At 40.3% G+C, this 25,965-nt stretch overlaps 1 protein-coding gene across 1 annotated transcript in view; it reads right to left on the bottom strand.

The window, feature by feature from the left end:
* Positions 1–25,965, bottom strand: part of LOC124615694 — a 429,028-nt gene that overhangs the window by 27,292 nt on the left and 375,771 nt on the right. The window contains exons 5-7 of the mRNA XM_047143726.1: positions 23,986–24,179; positions 19,977–19,994; positions 13,628–13,856 (exon numbers count right to left, since the gene is read on the bottom strand). Of these exons, the coding sequence (XP_046999682.1) occupies positions 13,628–13,856; positions 19,977–19,994; positions 23,986–24,179 (441 nt within the window). The remainder of the gene's footprint in view (positions 1–13,627; positions 13,857–19,976; positions 19,995–23,985; positions 24,180–25,965) is intronic.

The following is a 25,965-nucleotide window of genomic DNA, read 5'->3' on the forward strand; positions in this document are numbered from 1 at the left end:
CTGTTACTGTACTGTGGGTTTGCTACTTTTCTGGTTTCTCTGGGAGGAGGTTTTTCTGTCTTTTAATGTTTTTTGGTTATAATGGTGGGGTGAGGGGTGTTGCTGTGTGTTGTGCAGGGTTATGTGATTGACTTGTGGTATCATTTTTTTATTATTTTAAAATTTTGCTTCTGGTTGAGGGTGGGTGGTAGGGAAGATCTGATTTGGGTGGTGCCTCTTTCGTGCCTGGCAGTTTGTGTTTCCCATTAATTTTTTGATTAGTTGATTAGTTATTCTGAATTTTGCGTATTTCGTTGTAGTTTGACTTCCTAACATTATTACTTCTTGTTATGTTCTTATTTTATTCTTCTTGTCAGCCTAGATCGTTCACTCCTTTGGAAGTTCATATGTGGTAAGTTTCTTTTTATGTAGCCACTGTTATGTTTTCCTTTTCGATGTTTTTACTATACTTAATTTAACTTTCATTCCTGATGTATCAATTTTAGTGAGTGTTGTTTAGGAACAACTGTGGGTGGTGTCACTGTCGTGTAGTATAGTTATCGGTTCCAGGGTTTGGTCATTTTTGCGTTTTATTTTTTTGTAAGTGTGCAATAATGTTTGTAAAGATTTTCATTTTCTGAAAGTCTAGTCGTACTCTGCAGTTTACTAACAAGATCGTTTTTTAAGCATGTTTCTCATGTGTTATAAGATTTTTGCGCTTGTAATTGCTCTTTGTACTACCGCGAAACATTAATATTGGCAACTAGAAATGACTTCCTATATAGGTTACTTCCAGTTGCCGATTCCAACTATTCGATGCTTCACGACTTACATCGTTTTTGCAGTGTGTGTGGAAAATATAATACAATATCTGCACTCGTAATTGCTCTCTGAAGTTTTGCGAAAAAGTTAGTAATATTGGAATCGGTAACTAGAAATGACCTATATATGAGGTGAATTCTAGTCACCCATTCCATCTATTCGAAAATTCATTAACTGGGTCTTTATTTTTCCGGCAGTTATCTTAAATGTAATAACATTTTTCCGCTCGTAATTGCTCTCTAATTACTGCGAAACAGCTACAAGCATTTGAATCGATAACTAGAATTGTCCTACTATATAGGTCAGTTCTATTTACCGATTACACTTATTCATTAATTATATCGTTTTTCCAGGTCCTGTGTTAAAGATAATACCATTTCTGCACTCTTAGCTGCTCTTTGAACTTCTACAGTAAAGTTAATAAAATTGGAATTGGTACCTAGAATTGACCTCTTATATAGGTCAATTCTAGTTACCAATTCAAACATTTGTAAATTTTTAACTGGTTTCCGTTACTTAAGTAGCTGCTTTGTTTAGGATTTACGGCGTTCATTTCTCCATATTTTATGTTAGTAATTCGTGTTTCTTATAATTCGCTTTATTTTTCCGTTTTTCTGTTCTGATTTAATTTCTCTCCTCCCCAAACCCCAACTTTCCTGCGCTTCTCCCGTTTGAATCAATAATAGAATTAACGCAATTTTGCAACAGGACGATTTCACCAAGCACTATACTGTAATACAGTTCGAGGTTCTCTGTTCCCCTCCACTCGCATAAATTATGATAATAATTCTAATTAGATACAAATTTTTTAGACTCCTCTTCTTATTTATTTCGGTTATCTTCAACTCTTTTACATGTAATTCGTGTGTAAATAATAATCGCGTTAAATGTATTAATTTATCGCATGCTATATTCGTTTACGTGTATGATCCGTTCCCTTCACAGATTGCCGATATGCGGCATCTTAGCCTTACGTATGACGTCATTGATCAAAGCCAACGAATGGAATCGGACACTAGAATTTATCCCGCGTTTCCATACGCCTGAGTTGGAGACACTACTTACGCGACTTTCAAGATGGCTACACGAGAAATTATTTGTACGACAGTTGTGCAGATTTTAGCTGAAGTCCTTCTAGCAACGCTGACAAAAAAACGGACCCACAAATGTTGGGCATGGAAATGAGCATCTTGTAGGAATCTTTTGGGAACATCTAACACGCTGATATGGGAGTTATATCTACTAAAGACTACATTTCGTTCGAAAATGATTTTCAGTGAGTAAAGACAATTTCTAAATTTGTACAAAAGCCTGATAAATGGATGACAGATGATGGGCCAATTAACATTGACATACCTGACAATTGGCGTCACTGCAATATATGTACTGAATTCTGAAAAGTATTGTTTCTAAGTTTTTGTTCTATTTACAGTACACTGAAGATACATCATAAAGTAAGGTTTTTGTCTCGACAGTTCAGCTTTGTTCTTATTTTCAGAGTTCGTCCAGTTTCTGAGAGGTCACAGATGCTGTAAATACATGTGTGTTTTACTGACAGTACTTTATAAACATCTTTATATTACTCTGCAGCACAGTCATTACTATACCTCCACGGTCATTACATAAACACTGTTATATTTACAGACGGTTTTAGTGGAGGCCTTTACAGTATTGACTGTTAATAAGTTTTAAGGGGCCGCTGAATGCTAGGATGATACTCGTATTTTTTTTAAACATTCTGCAACTTTAGAAAGTATGTATTTACTTAGTTGGCCGATTCTAGATCCACGCTGTCGAACGAATCAGAGCAGAATGAGAGATGATCCACGTATCTGAAGTTGCTGAAGATTGTAGGCGATGGTGGGGCAAGCGGCATCGTGCAAGGAAGTTCAACACCTTTTGACTTTCGTAACTTACGCGTCAGTTGGCATGACTGAAAAAGTAGGGTGTTTCCACACGTAAACTGACTTACGCGAGTGGTGGTAGGGAGAGCACACATGTAAGCAATTCGCGCCTGGGGAAACCCAGCTGTGCTTGGGTATGAATCAGCCTCCAACCACTTCGAGTGGGTCAGTGACGTCAATAATATATTGATTGTGCTGAATGTGAAGTTTAAAATCTCACCTTCCATCACCATTAGAAACTCAGTTACTGCTTGCAGTTCTCTTTCTCCTAAGTGAGAATCACCTTCGCCGTCACTGCCTACGCTACCTAAACTCATTATTATTTTATTTATTTCATCATCGAATGAGATTTATTGCTAATATATTCTCGCTCAGTTCTTTTTAACATGTTCGCACAACGGAATCCAGTCTTTTTTATTCACTGAATTAAATTTCTCGTTGCACAAATGTTACGTTGCACAGAACGTTCCTAGAAGCTACCCAAACTTTCACAATAGAACGAATATTCTCTGTTTGGTTTAATTCTGGGTGGTAAGGAGCAAAGCGTAACTCAATGTGACCAGCAATTTGTAGGATGTCATCAATGGATTACTCTATGGGCCTTCGCTCGGTTCTTCGAACGAGCTCATACGAAATAAGTTTCAGCAAGTCATCCGAAATGGAATGCTTTCCGTTGTTAGCCACTTTCTGATATCCTCTTTTAGTAGAATTACACGTTGGACCTTTATTTTAACGCTTTGATACGGAGCATTGTTAATAATTAGTAAGTGCTTTTAAGTTTTAAATTGGGAATCACCTTTTCCGTCTACCATTTTTTTGGTAACTGCGGTAGTTCTTGTAATTGTATTATCTCCCGTTGCTTGGTTTGACTTCCACATGACAAGCCTATTAGGAAATTACGCTATGTTTACCGCCTGCATGAGTTGTTAATAGGTGTCGTCCCTTTGATATAGGTTTGAAGAAACCGAGTTGTATTTTCGTTCCACGTTTTCCCAATTACGTGTGATGATAAAATGAAAAGTTTCATCAACGTAAAAATATATTTGTTTTCCTAATTTTCTTTATTGCTTCAAATAAGCAATTCATTTTTCTTGGACGTCACTTCTCTCTGACAGTATGATTGTCTTTTTCCAGCGGAAACCTAATTTCTTTGATAACCTCCTTACACTAGTATCGTTACCTTGAAAGTCTATCCCCTTTTTCAGCTTCTGTTTAATTCCTTCCACTGTTAGCACCCGTTTTTCGGACACACAAAACTTGTGAACAATCCTCCTGACACGGCCTCATCAAAACTATAGAAGAATATAACTGTTTTGTGTTTATGTTTTTTATCCGAAGTTACAAATTTCTTTTCTCCGCCAGATTCCCATAACCTGCTTTCCCTTTTAATTTTCTGGATAGTGCTCTGCAAATCGTCTGTGGCCACTAGGACTCTCAGTTGAACTTGCTGCACTGAAATGTCCCTTCCCTGAAAGGACTCATCTTCTGTAAACATTAAAACTGACTATTCTGTTTTATGCCTTTCAATTCCGAAGTACTAATTAGCGTCATAATTTCAATCTGAAGTCACTGTGCGCAACACGGAAAAACACACAACAGACACACACGGGAAACTTTTGTTGTTGTTGTTTTCTTCACTCCGAAGACTGGTTAGATCCAGCTCTCCATGCTGCTCTATCCTGTGCAGGCTTCTTCATCTCCGAATAACTACTGCAACTTATATCCTCCTGAATTTGCTTAACGTATTCATTGTTATCAAACGATCCCTTCTCTTATCAGATTGTGCCACAAATTTCTTTTCCCCCATATTCTGTTCTGTACCTCCTCATTAGTTACGTAATCTACCCATCTAATCTTCAGCATTATTCTGTAACACCACATTTTGAAAGCATGTATCTCATCTTACCTAGACTGTTTATCGCCCATGTTTCACTTCCATACATAGATACACACCAGATAAATCCTAGACTAATACTTAACTCTACACTGAAGCGCCAAAGAAACCGGTACTGGCATGAGTATTCAAATGCAGAGATAAGTAAACAAGGCAGATCACAGCGCTGCAATCGGCAACGCCTAAATAAGAGAACTGCCTGGCGCAGTTGTTAGATCGGTATCTGCTGCTACAATGGCAGGTTATTAAAATTTAAGTGAGTTTGAATGCGTTGTTATGGTCAGCGCATGAGCAATGGGACACAGCGTTTCCGAGGTAGCGATGAAGTGGAGATTTTCCCATACAACCATTTCACGAATGCACCGCGAATGTCAGGAATCCAGTAAAACATCAACTCTCCGACACTGCTTGTGACCGGGAAAAGATCCTGCACGAACGGGACCGAAGACGACTGAAGAGAATCGTCCAACTTGACAAAAGTGCAACCCTTCCACAAACTGCTGCAGATTTCAACGTTGGCCCATCAAAAAGCATCAGCGTGCGAACCATTCAATGAAATACCGTCGATATGGGCTTTCGGAGCCGAAGGCCCACTCACATACCCTTGATGACTGCACAACAAAAAGCTACATGCCTCGCCTGGGCCCATCAGTACCAACATTGGACTATTGGTGACTGAAAACATGTTGCCTGGTCAGACGAGTCTCGTTTCAAATTGTTTCAAGTGGATGGACGTTTACAGGTATGGAGACAACCTCATGAATCCATGGACCCTGCATATCAGCAGGGAACTGTTCAAGCTGGTGGAGGCTCTATAATGGTGTGGGGCTTATGCAGTTGGAGTTATATGGGACGCCTGATACGTCTAGACACGACTTTGACAGGTGATACATACGTAAGCATCCTGTCTGATCACCTGCATCCATATATGTCCATTGTGCATTCCGACGGACTTGAGCAATTCCACAAGGGCAACTCGACACCCCACACGTCCAGAATTGCTACAGAGGGGCTCCAGGAACACTTTCGTTAGTTTAAAGACTTCCGCTGGCCACCAAACTCCCTAGACATGAAAACTATTGCGCATATCTGGGACGCCTTGCAACGTGCTGTTCAGAAGAGATCTACACCCTCTCGTACTCTTAAGAGATTTATGGACAGCCCTGCAGGATTCGTGGTGTCAATTCCCTCCAGCATTACTTCATACATTAATCGAGTTCACGCCATGTCATGTTGTGGCACTTCTGCATGCTTGCGGTGGCCCTACATGATATTAGGCCAGTCTACCGGTCTCTTCAGTGTATACTCAATGTTAACAAATTCCTCTTCGGCAGAAACGCTTTTCTTGCCATTTGCCAATCTACATTTTACATCCTGTCTATTTCGGCCATCATCAGTTATTCTACTGGTCAAATAACAAAACTCACCTACAAATTTAATGTTCTTGTTTCCTAATGTAATTCCCTCAGCATCACCTGATTTAATTCCACTACATTGAATTATCCTTGTTTCGCTTTTGTTGATGTTCATCTTATATCCACCTCTCAAGACACTATCCATCTTTGCTACCTCCGACAGAACTACAATGTCATCGGCAAATCTCAAAATTTTATTTCTTCTCCCTGAACTTTTTCTTTGATTTCCTTCAGTGCTTGCACAATGCACGGAATGAACAACATTTGGGATAGGCTACAACACTGCCTCACTCCCTTCTCAATCACTGCGATCTCTTCATGGCCCTTTAGTCTTAACTGCTGCCTTGATTTCTGTACATATTGTAAATAGCCTTTCACTCCCTGTAGTTTACTCCTGCTATTTTCAGAATTTCACAGACAGTATTCCAATCTACACTGTCAAAAGCATTCCCTAAGTCTACAAATGCTATAAACCTAGATTTGCCTTTCTGTAACTTATCTTCTAAGGTAAGTCATAGGATCAGTAGTGCTTCACATGTTCCTATATTTCTCCGGAATCCAAACTGATCTTCCCTGCGGTCGGCTTCTACCAATTTTTCAATTCTTCTGCAATGACTTCATGTTAGTATTTTGCAACCATGACTTATTAAACTGGGGAATTTGAATTATTATATTTTTCTTGAAGACAGAGAATATTTCACCTGACTCATACGTCTTGCACACCAGTTGGAAGAGTTTTGTCATGGCTGGCTGCCCCAAGGCTATCAGTAGATCTGACATAATGGTGTCTACCCCTGGGGCCTTGTTTCATCTTAGGTCGTTCACTGCTCTGTCAAATTTTTCTCACAGTATCATGTCTGTCATCTCATCTTAATCTACATTCTCTTCCACTTCTGTAACGTTGCTTGCAGTTCATCTCCCCTGTATAGATCCTCTGTACACTCCTTCCACCTTTCTGGCTTTCCCTTCTTTGCTTAGGACTGGTTTTCCATGTGAGCTCTTGATATTCTTACGGATGGCTCTCTCTTCTCCAAAGGCCTCTTTAATTTTCCTGTAGGAAGTATCTATCTCTGTAGAAAGTATCTACCTTTCCCCTAGTGGAATATGCATCTACATCCTTACATCTGTCCTCTAGCCATTCCTGCCCAGCCATTCCTGCTTAACCATTTTGCATTTCCTGTCAGTCTCATTTTTTAGATATTTGAATTCCTTTTTGCCTCACCCGAGGGTTTCTACCAGGCCTTGTCATTTTACCTATTTGATCCTCAGCTGCTTTCACAATTTCATCTCTCAAAGCTACCTATTCATCTTCTTCTGTATTCCTTTCCCCTGTTCCGGTCAGTCATACCCTATGCTCCCTCTGAAATTCTCAACAACCTCTGCTTCTTTCAACTTATCCAGTCTCATCTTCTTAACTTCCTACCTTTTTCCAATTTCTTTAGTTTTAAACTACAGTTCATAACCAAAAAATTGTGGTCAGAGTCCACATCCACCCCTGTAAATGTCTTACAATTTAAAATCTGGTTCTGAAATCTCCGTCTTACCATCAAATAATCAGAGCCCCCCAGGTCTCTTCAGCATGGAAAACTCAAGGCAGCCAAATATATTAGCACTGAACAATACCTCTCTGCGCATGTGCTGTGGTTACCTGGCAGTTACACTGCAACGGTCATGAAACTTTCAGGTACCTGGAGTGGAGAGTATGTTGCTGACTGCGTATGTGCAGAAACACGCGACCGTGGCCTCATCTGCTAATGTCAAATGTTAATTTATTCTCACTGAGCTGACTCCCATTGTATCAATCGATTTTGTTCTATGTGGCTTCTCAATTGTTGAAACTTCCTGACAGACGAAAACTGTGTGCTGGATTAGGACTCGAACCTGAGGCCTTTGCCTTTCACAGCCAAGGAGATAAAGCACTGGCAGGAGTATAATTGTAAGAACTGGTCGTGAGTCATATTTAGGTACTTCAGTTGGTAGAGAACTTGTTCATGAAAGGCAAAGGTCTCAGTTTTTGAGACCTGGTCCAATATGAAGTTTTGATCTGCCAGGAGGTTTCACAGCAGAGCACATTCTGCTGCACAATGGAAATTCATTTTGGATTTTGTTATTTTGTTGTTTGCTTTATTTTTGCGACAGATTGCAAAGGGTGGGGCATGAGTTCCTGGTATTTTTTCTATAAGTGTTCTCCCACAATAACTCCACTTTCATTTTTCAGGTGCTAAAATACACAACAGACAACTGTCACAACACATGCAGTTTTGGCACTTACAAATAAACAAAAACAACCACTTGTGACAGGCGAGACAGTACAGAAACAAAACATCAGGGGCACTGCAGTAGACTCACTTGCCATGAGTAGTCTATTTAGACAAGATAGTTGCTCATGTAAAAGAGGCTTAATTCCAAATTTGTGATACTCTGGGATAGTTCTTATCGCAAAGCCTTACTATGCTAGACACCATTCCCATCAGGCTCATTTACTGTAAAATGCTTAAGGAATCCTTCCCTTATCATTCGCTTCACCTGTGACAAAGACAAACTTAAGTATTATTGTTTTTTATAAGCGCACAACAAATTCAAAGCCTGCTCATTTCACTTGCATGACGAGTTGCATTAAATCCTATCCATTTCATCACTTGAAAATGCATTAAAGTGCAATACAGTAATCAATATGAGTGTTAGGAGTAAATATAGATTATTAAATTTAGAAAATTAAAAGAGAATTCTTTGCGAAATCAAAGCCAGTGCTTCTGCCCAGGGTGTTATGATGGTGTTTGTCACTGTTAACTTCTTTTTATGACATTAAGAAAAACAGCAATATAACTTGGGACTTTGTGATAAAACAAGGCAAACTAGAAGGAAAACAAAAACCTACATTTGGACCAAAACTGACCACTACTGGTGATGCTGTGTACACCTGGTACAGGCAACAACACACTGTCGGAGTTCCTGTAATAGAAGTAAAACTTTGACAGAAATATTTGAAGGGAAGTTAGACCAGACAGGTTTCAAGACTAGTAATGGATGGCTGTTCATATTCTGTAACATGCACATCTCTAACAAAAAACTGTGTTCTCTGAAAAAAATCACAGGCCACCAGGAAAGAGAGTTCAACACCTGGGTCCAAAGTCAGTAAAGAACAAAATCACTGGTCTTTTGTGCTCTAATGCTAATGGCTCAACCCATTCACATACATTCCTAATTGGAAAACTTCTACATCCTAGGGCAATCAAAAATATTATGCAGCATCTCCAAGCAATGATTATAACAACTTCAATCATTACTGTGGTACCATTATATTAGTTTTTAAATTAAATAACCTGTAAAGTACTCACACGGAATTACAGTTCATCCAGTTTTAATTTAATCATTACCTACATGGTATATTACATTTCTATTTATGGTTTGAGGTAGTTATTTTATAAAACTTTTCTGTAGTTTAGACTTTCAATCATTTGGAGTATGGCTCATCCCAACTAGTCCAAATCCACAAGTTTCACTGTACACTCACATTGGACTTCATTTGACAGTAATGACAAAAAATTCCACACATGTATTTCAAATTGCATCATTCAGTCTGCAAATTGATTGTTGCTGAACTTCAATGAAACACAATCCATTCAAATCAGTACTGCACAAGACCTGGCCGTGTTGTAAGAGATAATGCACAAGGGTAAATCAGTAAACGAAACCGAATGGATCGGGAAGTTCTCACACTCATCCCTTCAAAGCTTGACACAAGGCACACTTTATCCATACCAGACAAAATATGTTACTTTCAAAACACATTTTACAAAATTTGGGTAATACAGTCATTAACATAAGACCAGATGTGCAATTTTATTAGCAAATAAAGTGTTATAGATAGAATCATAGTTGAACAAGTGTTTTCAAAATTTATTTCCTGTTTCTTCACTTAAGGGAGTACTTTTGTGAATGATCAAGAGTATTTCCTCAGGCAACCACCTAATGTTCTTACACTAGTAATGTAAAGTCGATTCTGGTTGGGAGAGGGGTAGGTGGTATCTATTGTGAATACTTTCTGAGGTTTATTTCCACACTCATTGGATACACAGGATTTTCATTTATGAGTGATATAATTTCAGATCGTTAAATCAAATCAAAGAATTGGCATCTGCATACATATTGATAAACGGAAAAATGTAATTTGCACATCTAAATGAAGTATGATTATGATTCATGGTATCAAAGCCTCATCAGCTTCATACATCTCTATTAATTGCCGGCCAGTGTGGCCGAGCAGTTCTAGGCACTACAGTCTGGAACTGAGCGACCGCTACGGTCGCAGGTTCGAATCCTGCCTCAGGCATGGATGTGTGTGATGTCCTTAGGTTAGTTAGGTTTAAGTAGTTCTAAGTTCTAGGGGACTGATGACCTCAGAAGTTAAGTCCCATAGTGCTCAGAGCCATTTTTTTGAACGAACTCTACCTCCAGTAAATACAGAGTTATTTGTAAGTACCTCTGGGATTTCAGAAATTACTGTGTGAAAACTGCAAGACAGACAGGAAACAACCCATACCAATGGATAAATTTCAACCCTTAATACAAGCTGTGGAGTTGTTGCTGAGCATATCACTGCGAGTAGATGTATCAGAACATGTAGACAAATCATATGTTCCATACTTTCACAATTAATTAATTTGCATCAGCAGGGAGGCAACCCAATGAACAGACTTAGCAAAGGGGGCTGCTGCTGTGCCTTCCAAGCAGTAGCAACAGCAGTGACTTCAATGAATTGCATGCCTGTATAAGGTCTGCTCAAAAAATTTGGAAACTTTGTTCACAAAATTTTACTTCGCTTACCTTTTACCTACTGTGCATGGTCTTCTTCGAATACTCTCCTCCATAATTTATACACTGCTCCCAACACTGTTTCTACTTCCAAAAGCAGCCGTGGTATGTCTCTTGCTGGATTGCACAAAGCACTGCCTGCAAATTTTCTTTTATCTCATCTGTCATTGCAAATCTTCATCCGTTCAACAGGGTTTTCAACTTTGGAAATTAAAAAAAAAAAAAATTTTAAATCGTCTGCAGGGCCAGATTTGGAGAGTATGGAGCATGAGGTAGCACAGCGATTTCATTTTGTGCAACAGTCACACACCAACAGGGATGAATGTGCAACTGTGTTATCATAATGCAAGAGCCATGAATTGTTTCACCTCATTTCAGGCCATTTCCTTCTCACAGGAGTCACAACATGTCCCAATAGTGCCACTGATTAACAGTTTGTCCCTGTGGCACAAATTCATGATGAGCTAGTCCTTCAAAGTCAAAGAAAACTATCAGCATGGCTTTGACATTTGACCTGACCTGACAATCTTTTTGTGGTCTTGGAGAACCTTACCCAACCCAATCTGAAGATTGAACCTTAGTCTCAACATCATAAACATAGACCCATATATCACCATCACCAGTCATGACACTCTTAAGGAACAACTTGTTCTCATTTGCGTGACCTGAAAGCTCTTCACAGATTGCAACGCAAAGGTCTTCCTGGTCTTAACTCATGAGCCGTGGGACGAACTAGCCAGCAACACGATGCATTCAAAGATGCTGTGTCAGAATTGCACGAGATGATCCAACTGAAATGTTATACTCTTCTGCTATCTCTCTGACAGTTGGTTGGCATGCACAATTTCGTTGACGTTCCCAACATGAGCATCATTGGTAGACGTTGAAGGGCATCCTGAACAAGGTTCATCTTTAACTTTTGTCCTGCCATTTTTAAACTGTGTGAACCCTTCGTAACACTAAGTATGACTTAAGCACTCATCACCATGGGCTTCCTACATCATTTGATGTGTGTCTGTAAAGGTTTTCTGGAGTTTCGTGCACAATTTAATGCAGACGGGTGGCTCCTCTAACTTTGCTATCTTGAAATTCATAAATTGTGCAACACAACATTCTACTCAGTACAGCACCGAACAATAACAGACACACAACAATGAAACTTTGGGCAGTTACATATTAAACACAGGCATGTGCAGGGATGCCAACCACATTTGGCTCCAACACACCATTGGCATGAAATTATGAATGTTTCAGAATTTTTTTAACAGACCTCATATTGACGTTTGCTGCATAACAACTGGTGCCCAAAGTGAGCTCCTGTAATATGAGTTAAAAGCTTTAATAGTTGCTCTATCCACTGATGTATGTCTGTTTTCTGTAGCCTTGTTTTCAAGCAGTTTTCTTCTGAAGCCCTAGATGTACTTATAAATAATCCTGTGTTGATATGACACTATGAATTTTTTGGCTTACAATACCTTTATGTAGTCTGAATAGCTATTTCTGGAGTCATTTACATTCTTAAATTAATTAAATCAGTAGTGATAATGAAAGTGTATAATTGTCATCAATGATGAAAACATACGCTATCTGATCGGAAGTATCTGGATACCCCCATGTAATGCAGAATTGACCACTGTGTGTCAGGAGAGGCAGATCTACCAGTATAAAAGGTGACAGGGAGTACTGTGTTGTCAGTAGTGAAGCAGTAGCAACAGAATGAATCAGTTACGAGTGCCCAATGACTTCCAACATGAACGCCATTGGATATCACCTGAGTAACAAACCCGTCAGGTGCATTTCAACCTTTTTGGAAACAGGAAGGAACAACCACATGTAGACCAGGCAGCCATCACGTAGTGATGGACAAGAACTGTCAAGCATTGTGGAGGGTGGCTGTAAAAAAAAAAGCCTATCTGAAATTAGTGGAAGGAATCACTTTTGGGTTCCAGAGTGTTACCAGCTATGCGGATAGCACAGAGACTATTTGTAGGGAGTTAAAAAGAATGCGGTACAATGATTGAGCAGTACTTCATAAACCACACATTTCTGAAGTCAGTGCTAGACAATGCTCGAGGTGGTGTAAAGAGTGACGACTGGAACCAATTCATTTGGTGTGATTAATCACACCATACCCCATGGAAATCTGATGGAAGAGTCTGGGTTTGGCAAATGCCTGGAGATAGTTACCTGCTATCACATGTAGTGCCAACAGTGAAGTACAGAGATGGTGGTGTTACAGTACAGGACTGTTTCTCATGGTTAGGGTGTGGTCCCGTTATTGCACTTAGGAAAATGCTAAATTCCCAAGGATACGAACACATTATGTACTATGCATAGTAGAGGAACAGTTCGTAGATGGTTACTATTTGTGACAGCATTACAACGCACCCTTTCATAATGCAGTATGCAGCATCTGCGAGGCAATAGTTTGTGGATAACAATGTCCCAGAACTGGACTGACCTGCCCACAATCTAACCTGAACTCAATGCAGAATCTTTGGGACAAGTTAGAATGTCGACCTTGCTCTAGACCCCAGTGACCAACATCACTACTTTCTCTGGTTTCAGCTCTTGAGGAAGAATGGGCCATTCCTCCACAGACATGCAGACAGCTCACTGAAAGTGTCCCCAAGAGCCCAAGCCATCATAAAGGTGGACTGGATACATCTCTCATTAATGTGCACTAAATGTTGTCTGGATACTTTTAAACACTAGAGTGCATTTATGAAGCAGTCCAATAGTACATAAGCACTCTATTCTTGAAAACAATTATCTGATGGGAGATGGCTGAAACTCACCTGCTGGTATGTAGGACGCAGATGCGATTCTCGTCGCTAGGGTTGGTGGCGGCGGCTACGTGGCACTGGTGCAGCTGACGCCAGTCGATGCGCATACGGACCTCCTCCAGGAAGGGGTCACGCAGCACCAGGTGCGTTGGTGTCACACTCAGCACGCCATGGTAGCCCGCTAGGCCGGCAGCACGCGCGTGTGCATTGTCGATCAGTGACACCGCGAAGTCGCTCTCCCCTGCCACAGCCAGAGTAGTCTCCTAGCTAGACGAGCTACACTACTCAACTGCGTAAAAGCTCTAACTTACTTACTTTCACTTCTTGTCAGCACAATGCTGTAGGGAAAGGGGAAGTGTCATCTTTGAGTAACTGTAGGAGGAATTGAACAGCATTTCTATTTGGTATGACAAATGACAGTTTGCTCTAAACGGAGAAAAATTTAAGTTGACGGAGATGAGTAGGAAAAACAATCCTGTAATGTTGAAATATAGTATTAGTGTTCTGCTTCTTGACACAGTCACACTGATTAAATATCTAGGCATAACTTTGCAATGTGACATGAAATGGAACGAGCATATAAGGTCAGTTGTAGGGAAAGTGAATGGTCAAGTTTGGTTTATTGGAAGAAACCTAGAAAAATTTAGTTCATCTGTAAAGAAGACCATGTACTTAACACTTGTGCAATCCATTCTTCAGTACTGCTTGAATGTTTGGGATGCCCACCATGACAAACTAATGGAGGGCATTCAAATAATTCAGAGGTGTGCCATCATATTTGTTACCAGTAGGCTCGATCAACATGCAAGTGTTATGGAAATGCTCTGTGAACTCAGATGAGAATCACTGGAGGGAAGAGAGATTCTTTCTGTGAAAGACTACTGAGAAAGTTTAGAGAACCTGGAACTGTGCCAGACTCCTGTATTTGGGAGCAACTGTCGTGAGCGCTTACAGAAAGTGGTTGAAGGGCTGAAACCAGGAATAGTGGACAAGGTGTTGGATGTTCACACCTTATCATGGAAGTTGGAGGTCAGAAGCTTCCCCACTTTGTAAAGCATCATCTGATTAGACAGTAGAGCACTGCACCCACATGGTCAGTTGGCATCGAGTAGCATTAGTCTACATCACTCGCTTTCCACACACACAGCAGAGTACATGGTCAGCTGTTTCCTCACTTGGTATCACATGGCACAGTACCAGGCAACAGGCAAGTCGCCCTGCCACGAGGTTAAGAAAACATGGACTCTATAGAACTTCACCACAGTGTAACAAAACTAATGGGTCTGGGAAGTGTCAGAATGCGTTTAGGACTAAAGTTTCTTTTTAGCTGCCAATTTTCCATGTTTTCTATGGAGAGTGTATATGCTGAATAACTGGTATTCATCAAATATTACCACACTGACTGAGTAATATTATGGGCAATGAAGATGAAAGTGATAATCAAACACAATGTTACTGAAGGTGCGATTGATTTAGGTGGGACACTGTAAATTCGTGTGAATGAATAGATGTTGAAATAATGATCACTTTTGGTCTGCAGCTAAAACTGCACTGACACTGAGATGTATTTTGGGCACATCAAATGAAAAATGTTTATGTTGTAGAACATGGCAATTGACTGTAATTGTCAACATTGTTTCTAACTGACAAAAAACTTAGTCCAGGAACACTGTAGGCTCCCACGAGTAAATTAGCAAATTAACTAATAGGTCTTGTTAAAGTTGGTTATGTTAACTGAGCTGAATGAGGAAGGAGGAAGGAAGTGCAAGGCTTTATTCAAATAAATTTTTGTCTAGATAATTATTCAAATATAACATGAAAAGGAAAGTTGCTACTTACCATACAGCAGAGATACTGAGTTGCAGATAGGCACAACAAACAGACTGTCACAAATTAGCTTTCAGGCAGTAACACACACACACACACACACACACACACACACACACACACACACACAAACAAGTTAACTAATTTTTTTAGAGATGACAACCTAGATGTCAAACTGCAAAGGTTTTGGGAAGTAGAGGAACTATCTACCAAAACTGTAAGTACACAGGATAAACTGTGTGAGGCAATTTCAACACTACATAGCTAGAGACGAAAGTGGGCGATTTTTGGTTAGATTACCAGTGAAGCATGACTGTAAACCCTTGAATTACGACAACTCACCCCTCTAAGACTGGTGCATCTTCAGAGGAGATTTAGAAGGCAGCAGAATCTGAAAAGGGAAAATTTTGCAGTCTTGCGAGACTAATTTGACCTACGACACATAGAGGATATTGTTGGTCCAAAGTTTCACCTTCCACACCATATTGACTTCAAGCAATGCAGCTCTGCTACGAAGTTGAGGGCAGTATTTGATGGTTCTGCTGCCACTTCTACTGGAGTATGCCTCAATGATATCTTGTTGGTTGTCACACTATCCAACCAGATTTATTTTTCATTATTATAAAATGTTGCCCTCTTTAATGTAGCTCTGTCAGCTGACAGAGTAAAAATACATTGCCAGTTGTCTGTCCATCCTGATGATAGGAGCTTGCAGAGCATTCTGCAGCAGGTATCATCACCTGAACTGGTGCAAGAATATAAATTGTCTTCAGTGTCACCAACAGTTGAATTTGGAAAACCAATGTCACCACAAACTCTGTCATCTAGCTTCTCTCCAGGCTGGTCAGCTACAGAAGCTGAAGCCCAAAATCTTCATTCCCAAGTCAACTACTTGGTTCTAGGGGTAATTTTCCACTGAGGAAAAGATGTTCCAATAGTCACAAGGTTATGGAACAAATTCCACTGCAGGACAGAGAAACCTTGTTGCCTTGCTGTCTCACTGGTGAAGAAGCTATAACAATGTTAGGAATCTTTTGGCACCCTTGCTCGACACATTTCAGTGCAATGTGCAGCTGAAGAGTCATCAATGCTCAATGTGTAACAAGTGTAATGTTCTGTCTACAATAGCATGTATTTTCTACCCACTGGTGCTTCTGAGCCTAGCAGTGGTAAGATGAAAGCTATTTTTACAGCACTTGTAGCAATTACATCTTGATTGAGGTGAAGTTTGCCCATCCAACCTGATTGATGAATGGAATGCTCTTAATGTGCAATTGCCACTGTTGTGCACATCCAAGTGTAACTCACATTCTGAAGCCCCTCCATATCACTGTACATCTTTGCATTCAGACTGCTGGCAGCTGTGTTCCATCACATCATGATTTTATGTTTGAAAATGACAAAAATGCCAAAATTTTCATTGCAATAGAAATTTTTGACAGCAATAAAAGGAATGACTACATTTAGTCATAAATTTTAGGCCCTTCATCTCTCTACTGACACAATGTAGATCTAAAACGTTTAGTCAATGCCATGGTAAGACAATGCAAACAGAAGATCTCAACAAATACCTTTCTTCATCTCCAACATAATCTCCATTGTTTAAGACACACAAAGCAAAACTTATAAATACTGCTTGCAACTGTCAGCTGAAGATGGTTATTTTTGAATCAAGGGGGAACATTCCCCTCACATGTCATTAGTCATCTCTTAGGTCATTATATCCAGTGCCACCATAAGCTTGTCTTCATATCTAATACATACTCTGGAAGTCACTGTTAGACAGATAGTACTTTGAACCATTGTTAGGCTGGTTCCATTCGTAAATGAGGCAAGAAAAAAATGTTGCTGCTCGATGAGTATTAATCTTCTGTATTTTGTCCTTATGTGAGATCAGCTTTGTGGGCAGCAGAATAGATCTGCAGACTGTCACAAATCTTGGTTCTCTCAATTTATTCAATTAAGCTTTGCAAAAGTATCTCCTTCCCTCTAGAAATTCCCATCCAAACTCATATAGAGCATTTTCATAACATACCTAGCAGCCTGCTTCTGTATTGCTCCGATGTCTTCCTTTCCTGGCCTGTTGAGAGATTCCCAGCATTTGAGCTGTATCCAAGAATTGGGCCACATAAGTTTCATGTATGGTCTCTATTCGCCTCCTCTACAACTGAACTTACATAGCCATTACATTTTATGTTGTTCCGCCAGGTATTTAATATTATATTTAATCACTGACTGATTCAAGAATCCTACCATTAATACACTGTTCTAACATTAAAGGATTGTTTCGCATTCTGCATGTTATGTACGTCTTTACTCTGGATCAAACTAGTAGAGTTAAGCCTCATTTCATGTGCAGATACCTTATCAGAAATGAAAAATCTCTGTAACACATGACAGCAAAATCTACAAGTTTTCCTTCTGTGTTGCTTTCTGAGAGTAATTAGTGAGTATGTACAGGATGGATCCTCCACTAATTCATTCAAAACTATGTCAATGATGGCACTAATGCAGTCTATGTTCACCCCCCAATTCACATGATATCAAGCTCAGAGACTTGCTGCTTATTATACACGGTGAACAATTGTTAACACAGTGTGCATCCAGCTGGTGAGGCCATCTGCTGTGCCTGTTATGTGGGCAACAGGAGGATCTCCAGAAAATATAGCTGTTTGTCATGCAAACTATTTTTAACACACGTAACATAAACACTTAAAAAGAAAAGTAAATTACTTACATACATTAAGCAAGGAGATGCTTGAAAGCAAGGAGATGCTTCATTGTTCAAATGTTTCTGATATTTGCTTAGGAAACTGATCATTGCATTATGCAGTTATCTCTGAGAAATGACAGCAATTTCTTGATGAATGTTAGTTTTAAGTTCCTTTAAAGTGGGTGAATTTGATTTTTACACCTTCTCTTTTAATGCCCCCCACAGACAAAAATCAAAGGGGGTTAAAAAATGAGGAGGCCACATGTTAGTGATTCTCTATGTTGAAACATATCATGAATTTCCTGTAATGAGAAGTTGGCTGTATGTCCTGTCACAGAGTCCTCCTGAAAAGCCATGAAACCATATTCTTTTCCAGTTAATTGGCTAAAAAAACTGACAATGTGTTTTCTCCATACCTATCGCTCTTTATAGTTTCCTAGAAAAAAAGGCCTATTATTCTCTCACAACTAACAGTGCACCGTGCTTTTATTTTTTGATTGTACAGGAGTGCCTCATGTTTTATGTCAAGACTTTTCAGAACTAGAATAATCGTTATTTTGTGAACTGGTGTATCCATTTAGGTGGAACCATGATTTGTTTGAAAATAAAGTAGATGAGGGTCAGTTTCTCTGTCATGTGCTCTACTCAGAATCCATTCACAAAACTGCAACCCTTTTGCAGAGTCATCCAGTTTAAGTTCAATCATTGCAGTTATTTTATGGGGTTTTAACTCCAGTAACTTTGTAACCATTTGAACAGAGCCATTGCAAACACCAGTTTCCTGAGAATGACATTGAACTGATTTGCTGGGAGAACTTTCAAGAGCAGGCCCGGTGTTATTATAGTTTCTTCTGTGAGTACTATGTGGCTGTCTACATTTTCTGTCACGAAATTAGTTTATCAGTCAATGGATCACACTCTGATTAGGAACTTCAACATCAGGAATTCTTGAAATAATCTTATTGCACCCACTGATTCTGTATGCATACATGAATCATACATAAACACTCTTTGGTGAACAGAATATTTGTATTTCAGCACTTCACTTATAACACTTTCACTCGACACATGAGCTACTCGCACAAGCAAAGGCCTCGCATCAGAAAGGATATATACTCCCATCAGTGCTGCCACTGGCTGGTTACCAGCTGGGCAACAAAATCCCTACCCAGATGGATGCATTAAGGATTGATCACCCTGTACTCAAGCTTCTACCACACTAGCTTGATGTTCTCTATTCAATGGATTTTGTTGACTGACAGGAATGCGGGCCATTCAAAAATTTCCTTTCATGCTGAAAGCATTTGAATCAGCTGTAAACATTACAAGCAGCCCCATTTGCTAGACTGTAAACAAGACTTAATGTGTAACCCCCTGGACTATTACACTACACTCAGATGAATGCAACAACCAATATGCAACATCTAAGCTTGTTTGATGATATGTGGACTTCTGAATGTTTCTCTCCCTTTGCAAGTGCAAATTTTTAACATGCCTTGCCTCTACATATTGGTCCATTCAACTGACTTCTTAAATGTTATGTTCTACAGCAGTGACATAAGTCAAAAGCGTGGTACTTCTGTAACTGGTCTAGAAATTAGCAAGTTATTAACTAATTGTTGTGTCTCAAGTGTTAAGTGACTCAAATATTGAAAACATGTGAACTCTAATAGCAATTCATTTGTAAAAAGATTTGTATGATATAGGTAATAATATTTGTGAAGGTGTTAATCATCTAGTGGTGATTTCCGCATCTGCAAAATGATCTGCTATTTTCTCCTGATTTACATAACATATTAGAACCAATTAAAACATGCTTACCTAGTCTTGATGCAGCAGCTGAAAAAGAAAGAAACTTTGTATTAATTTCAAGAATTTTAATTATAAATTGGAATTGTGAACATACCAAGATTTGAAACTGGAACTGTGTCTTTCATGAAGATTGGTACTAGCAGAACTGAAACTGTGGTCCTCAAGTAGACTACTGCTGCCTGATTATCTCAGTTGGTGACATCAAGGCCAGCAAATGGTAATGTTCCAGGTTCAAGTCCTAGTCCAGCATACAATTTTAATTTATCTGTAGGCTACAAAACAAAACTGGGGGAGTTCATTTAAAAAAGTTAATGTAAGGCAATGGCGTGCCACCTGATAGGACATACCTAGTAAAGAACTGTGATATTCGTAAATATGTAGAAAAGAGATAATGCCATCGACCATAGAAGAGTTTCTTTATTTTTCATTTGACTCAATCCCTTACTGATACTTTCCGTTATGAGCATTTCAGTTCTTTTTATCCTTCTTGTCTTTATTGGCATTTGGCGATTGCCATCTTGAAACATGTTACAAGTTCAGAGATGAATAATTTCTGGAAAAATGTGTGTCTTTTTTTTTTCAACTTGTTGGTGTATTCTTTGTTTTGGAGAATTTTTTATCACATTCGACACTTCTTTTTGGCTAACAATATTTTTTTTGTTTTATCTTAATTAAAGGAAACCAATGTACAATTTTATAATCACTAACAGGTGATAGGATGTCTGTGTAGTTATCTACCACATAGAATTCACCTCTGGAGTTATATACCACCAGAGCTACATACCACCAATTAAAATAAAGCAAAATTTTGCTAAAAATGTTGGAATCCAACATTTCCTTAGTAATGGTAACAGTGAATTTCAAAATGAGGAGAACACGAATGTGGTGAATTGCTTTTCCATTGCTAACAAGGTGATTGAATTTTGTGAACCTTGTCATAGCTTAACAACAACTTTTGAGGATGAAAAACAGTCCCGGACTACCACAGGAAGACAAAATGGTACTTCAGTGATGCGAGCAGTTTTTTGGACAGGTATATCGAAAGCCACAAACACAACACATTGCCATGCCTAATATGGTCTAGGAAAACAATTAGCATTCAAAATAGCTGCCATATCATCTTGGTATGGATAAACATAGATCCTCTATGGTTGTCAAGAGAATCTCGCACCACTCTTCCAGCAAAATAATGGCAAGGTCAGGTAACAGTAATGGAGGTGGGCAGTGAATAGTCAAGGCTCCATAATATCAGATCTTATGACTGTGGAGGCCATGGAAGATGCAACAATATGCAACAATACATCCTTCTGCTCATGAAACAGGATCTGAATAATGTGAGCTGTGTAAACAGAGGGCCTGTCATCTTGGAACACAGCATCGTTAGGAAAAAAAAAATTGTACAATATGATGGACCTGATCATCCAAAATGGTCACATAAGTCCTGGCAGTAATGTGGCCTTGCAGAGTAACCATAAGACCCAGGGAATATAAGTAACCCATGTCATGTTTCACTCTTAGAACGTACTCTCGGCCAGTAGTTGTTAACAGGCTGAATCTGGATTCACCTGAACAATTGTTTGATAGAAAAGATTTTATGGTTTCGGCACCAAGTTTTCCTGTTATGGGCATTTGCATCACTGGTGAGTGGTTTTGGAATACCAGAACACCCTGCAATACCCAGCTTATGGAGCTCCCTTCATGTTGTTTTGGAGCTGACAGGTTTGCAAATGCAACATTCAGTTGTGCAGTGACTTTTGCAGCTGTGTTCCTCTTGTTTTTCATCATAATCCTCTTCAATGACCATCTGTGATGATCCCTCAACACACGCTTTCATCCATGTTGTGATTTAGTGGGTGACGTTTTTCCGCTTTCCCTGTACTCGGTATATATCTTCAGTACAACACTGTGAAATCAAGACTGCAAAAACCACCTGGTGGTGTGTGGTGGAGCGTACTTCTGGTACCACTATCTGATCCCCCTTTACCTCTTCCGTTTCTGAATGGCTCATTGTAAGAATGACTGCTGGTACTCCTCTGTATTAGCTTTAATTTCTCATTTCTCTAATTTTCTTGTTGTGGCCATTTCGTGAGACATACATGGCAGGATGTAATATGTTGTCCAACTCTTCCTGGAATGTAATCTCTCAGAATTTCAATAGTAAACCACTCTGTGAAGCACAACGGGCTTCTTGTAGCATCTGCCACTGGAGTTTGCTGACCATCTCCGTATGCTCTCGTGCCAACTAAACAACCCTGTGAGCAAACACACTGCTCCTCATTGCATCTTCTCCATTTCTTCTAACAGTCCTACCTAGTAAGGTCCCAGAGTGATGAGCAATAGTCAATAATCATTTGAACAAGTGATTTATAAACCACTTCTTTCGTGGATGAGTAAAATTTCCTTAAGATTCTTCGTATGAATCTCAGTCTAAAATCTGCTTTTCCTACTATTTGTCTTGCAGGATAATTACTCCTAGATACGGTAGATACAGTTTCGAGCAATTTCTCATCAACGGTGTAGTTGTACAGTTGTGGATTTCTTCTTCTATGTATGCACAATATGGTACTTTTATTTACATTCAGGATTAACTGCCAGTCCGTGCACTATTCATCAGTTCTCTGTATGTTTTCTGTAAATCTACTATATTCTTCTGGTGTTGCTACCTTCTTGTAGTCAACCACACCTGCAAACAGCATTATGGAGCTTCCCACATTTTCTATTAGATGATTTACACATACTGTAAACAGTAACGCTCCCACCACAGTTTCTTGGGGTGATCCTGACATTATCTTTGCATTTGAAACTTCCGGGCAGATTAAAACTGTGTGCCGGACTGAGACTCGAACTCGGGACCTTTGCCTTTCGAGGGCAAGTGCTCTACCATCTGAGCTATCCGAGCACGACTCACGCCCCATCCTCACAGCTTTACTTCTGCCAGTACTTCTTATCCTACCTTCCAAACTTTACAGAAGCTCTCCTGCGAAACGGTAGAGCACTTGCCTGTGAAAGGCAAAGGTTGTGAGTTCGAGTCTCGGTCCGGCACACAGTTTTAATCTGCCAGGAAGTTTCATATCAGCACACACTCCGCTGCAGAGTGAATATCTCATTCCATCTTTACATTTGTCTTTTTGTTCTGGTAAGAGCGACGTGTTGAGTTCTCCCTGCAAGGAAGTCGGAAATCTGGTCTGATACTCTGTAAGCTCGTATTTTCCTCACTAAATGGCAGTGAGAGACGGTGTCAAATGTCTTCCTAAACTCTAGGAACACGGTACCAACCTGAGCATTGACGTATACAGCACTGCGGATATCATGGAGGAACATAACGAGATGAGTTTGCAAGATCTCTGCTTCGAAACCCATGTTGATTTTGATAAACGAGATTTTCGTTCTCCAAAAACGTCGCAATGCATGGGCATGAAACATGTTCCGTAATTCTAGAACAGTTTGTGGTCAGCAATACATGCTTGTAATTATGTAAATCTGTCCTTTCTTGTAAACAAGAGTAACCTGCACTTTTTTCCAGTCATTAGGCACCCTTCATTGCTCCGGCAACCTACGATAAACTGCTGTTAGTAGGGTAGCAAGCGCTTTCGCAAAATTTCTGTAGAATCTTACAGGTGCCTCTTGAAACGATAAACACTTCGGCTATCTCCGTTAAGGAAGCATCCACCATACGAGCACCAATAATCTGTCCATGTTAGGAGTAACGTAACTCCGACATAATGCACTGACCACTACGAAGAATACTGTTCTGACCACAACGACACTTACAGCGTACAGGTGCCCTCTGTGGTCAAATGCAACAGCGTAACTTGCAGGCTCGGCTAGCATCTGCATTTATGTTCAAGCAAGCACTTCTCACGGTGTTTCTATATTAGTGTCCAAATCCTTGTACTGTTACAACAGAGCGACTTGATGCGGCGTAGGTTCCATGCCGTGCACGCTGCATGGTGATAGCTATGCGAGTGTATAGAAGACGAGGGGAGAGGAGAGGAGGGAGGATCTAGTGAGTACTTACGCAGCGGGCGTCCCATGGCGAGCAGCGCGCGGATGTGCGCCATCCAGGTCTGCGTCTCGGCCTCGTTAGGGGTGGCCAGGAAGAGCGACGGTCGCCGCGGCGTGCCCACACCCACACCCAGGCCCTGGGACTGAGAGTGTGAGCGGCCCTCCACCTGCGGCTGCTCGTACACGCCGAACGCAAACTGGCGGGACCTGCCCAACAGCAAGAATATGCTAGGGGTTTTTGTGTTACACCTCCGCTATTCCATTACACTTTTCAAACAAAAACACAACGCGAGCGTGCACACTTCTCAGGATAAACAGAACTTCAAGAGGGAAGAGGCATCGAGAATGGTGAAGGAGGAAAGATCGAGGAGGTGGAGGAGCAGGAAGAAGAGAAGACAAAGATCAAGGGGGAAGAAGAGAAGAAGAAAAAAAGGAAAAAGATCAAGGGGGAGGAAGAGGAGAAGAAAAGAAAAAATGGAAAAAGATCAAGGGGGAGCAAGAGGAGAAGAAAAGAAAAAATGGAAAAAGATCAAGGGGGAGCAAGAGGAGAAGAAAAGAAAAAATGGAAAAAGATCAAGGGGGAGCAAGAGGAGAAGAACAAAGAGAAAAATATCAAGGGCGAGGAGGAGGAGGAGAAGAAGAGGAAAAAGACCGAGGAGGAGAGGAAAAAGACCGAGGAGGAGAGGAAAAAGACCGAGGAGGAGAGGAAAAAGACCGAGGAGGAGAGGAAAAAGACCGAGGAGGAGAGGAAAAAGACCGAGGAGGAGAGGAAAAAGACCGAGGAGGAGAGGAAAAAGACCGAGGAGGAGAGGAAAAAGACCGAGGAGGAGAGGAAAAAGACCGAGGAGGAGAGGAAAAAGACCGAGGAGGAGAGGAAAAAGACCGAGGAGGAGAGGAAAAAGACCGAGGAGGAGAGGAAAAAGACCGAGGAGGAGAGGAAAAAGACCGAGGAGGAGAGGAAAAAGACCGAGGAGGAGAGGAAAAAGACCGAGGAGGAGAGGAAAAAGACCGAGGAGGAGAGAAAAAAGACCGAGGAGGAGGACGAGGAGGAGAGGAAAAAGACCGAGGACGAGGAAAAGACCGAGGAGGAGAGGATGAGAAAAAGATCGAGAAGTTGAAAAAGACTGATGAGACGAAGAGGAGAAGGAGAGCAGGAAAAGTTCGATGAAGAGAGGAGGAGGAGGAAGAGGTGAAGAAAAGATCGATGAAGAGAGGAGGAGGAGGAAGAGGTGAAGAAAAGATCGATGAGGATAGGAAGTGGAGGAGAAGTCAAAATACCGATGGAAATGCAAGAGAAATGGCACAGGAGACGACAGTGACCAAGATATTTATAAAATGAATACTGGAAAGAGTGATTGTTTACTGGCAACTATATCAAAATAGTACAGGGTGTTGCACTATGACGAAAATGCAGTGGCACTATGTAGTTTCAGATTCCAACAAGGCAGGCAAACGCCCAGGCACATTCATTGTCACACACAGACACGAAACAAAGAGACCAGAAATCGTACAGGTGTAGACCGTTTCCATTTTGTGTTTCTGTCACATTCAGTTACACAAATGTGAAAGAACACCCTCAGTGTTCTTGTTTTCTGAATCACCTTGCAAGTGCCTTCATTATTGTTTGTAAAGTATGACTTCATATTGTGATAAAAAGTGGCACGCACTAACTATTTGTAGCGAAATATGGGTTAACGACGGACAACTGCTTACTTTCAGGATACGGAGTTGATGTAATCCACCGGTCCACTTAAGAGTCACCGTGTAAGCATTCTAAATGTGTTGTGGACGAAAACAAAAGCGACTGACACAGGTAAATGTTTTAATTTGGTTTTTTTTGTATCAAACTGTTGCAGTTCCCTGAACACAGTCCAATACGAGCGATATAGGGCTGTCCTAAGTGTGTTTCGAACTTTCTACGCCACAAATCTTGCTTTAAATGACGGAGGTACTGCATTCTAAACAGGCAATACGGGAGTAGTACACCTCTTCC

This window comes from Schistocerca americana, chromosome 5 (assembly GCF_021461395.2).
Source record: "Schistocerca americana isolate TAMUIC-IGC-003095 chromosome 5, iqSchAmer2.1, whole genome shotgun sequence".
In the NCBI taxonomy this organism is placed as follows: Eukaryota; Metazoa; Arthropoda; class Insecta; order Orthoptera; family Acrididae; genus Schistocerca; species Schistocerca americana.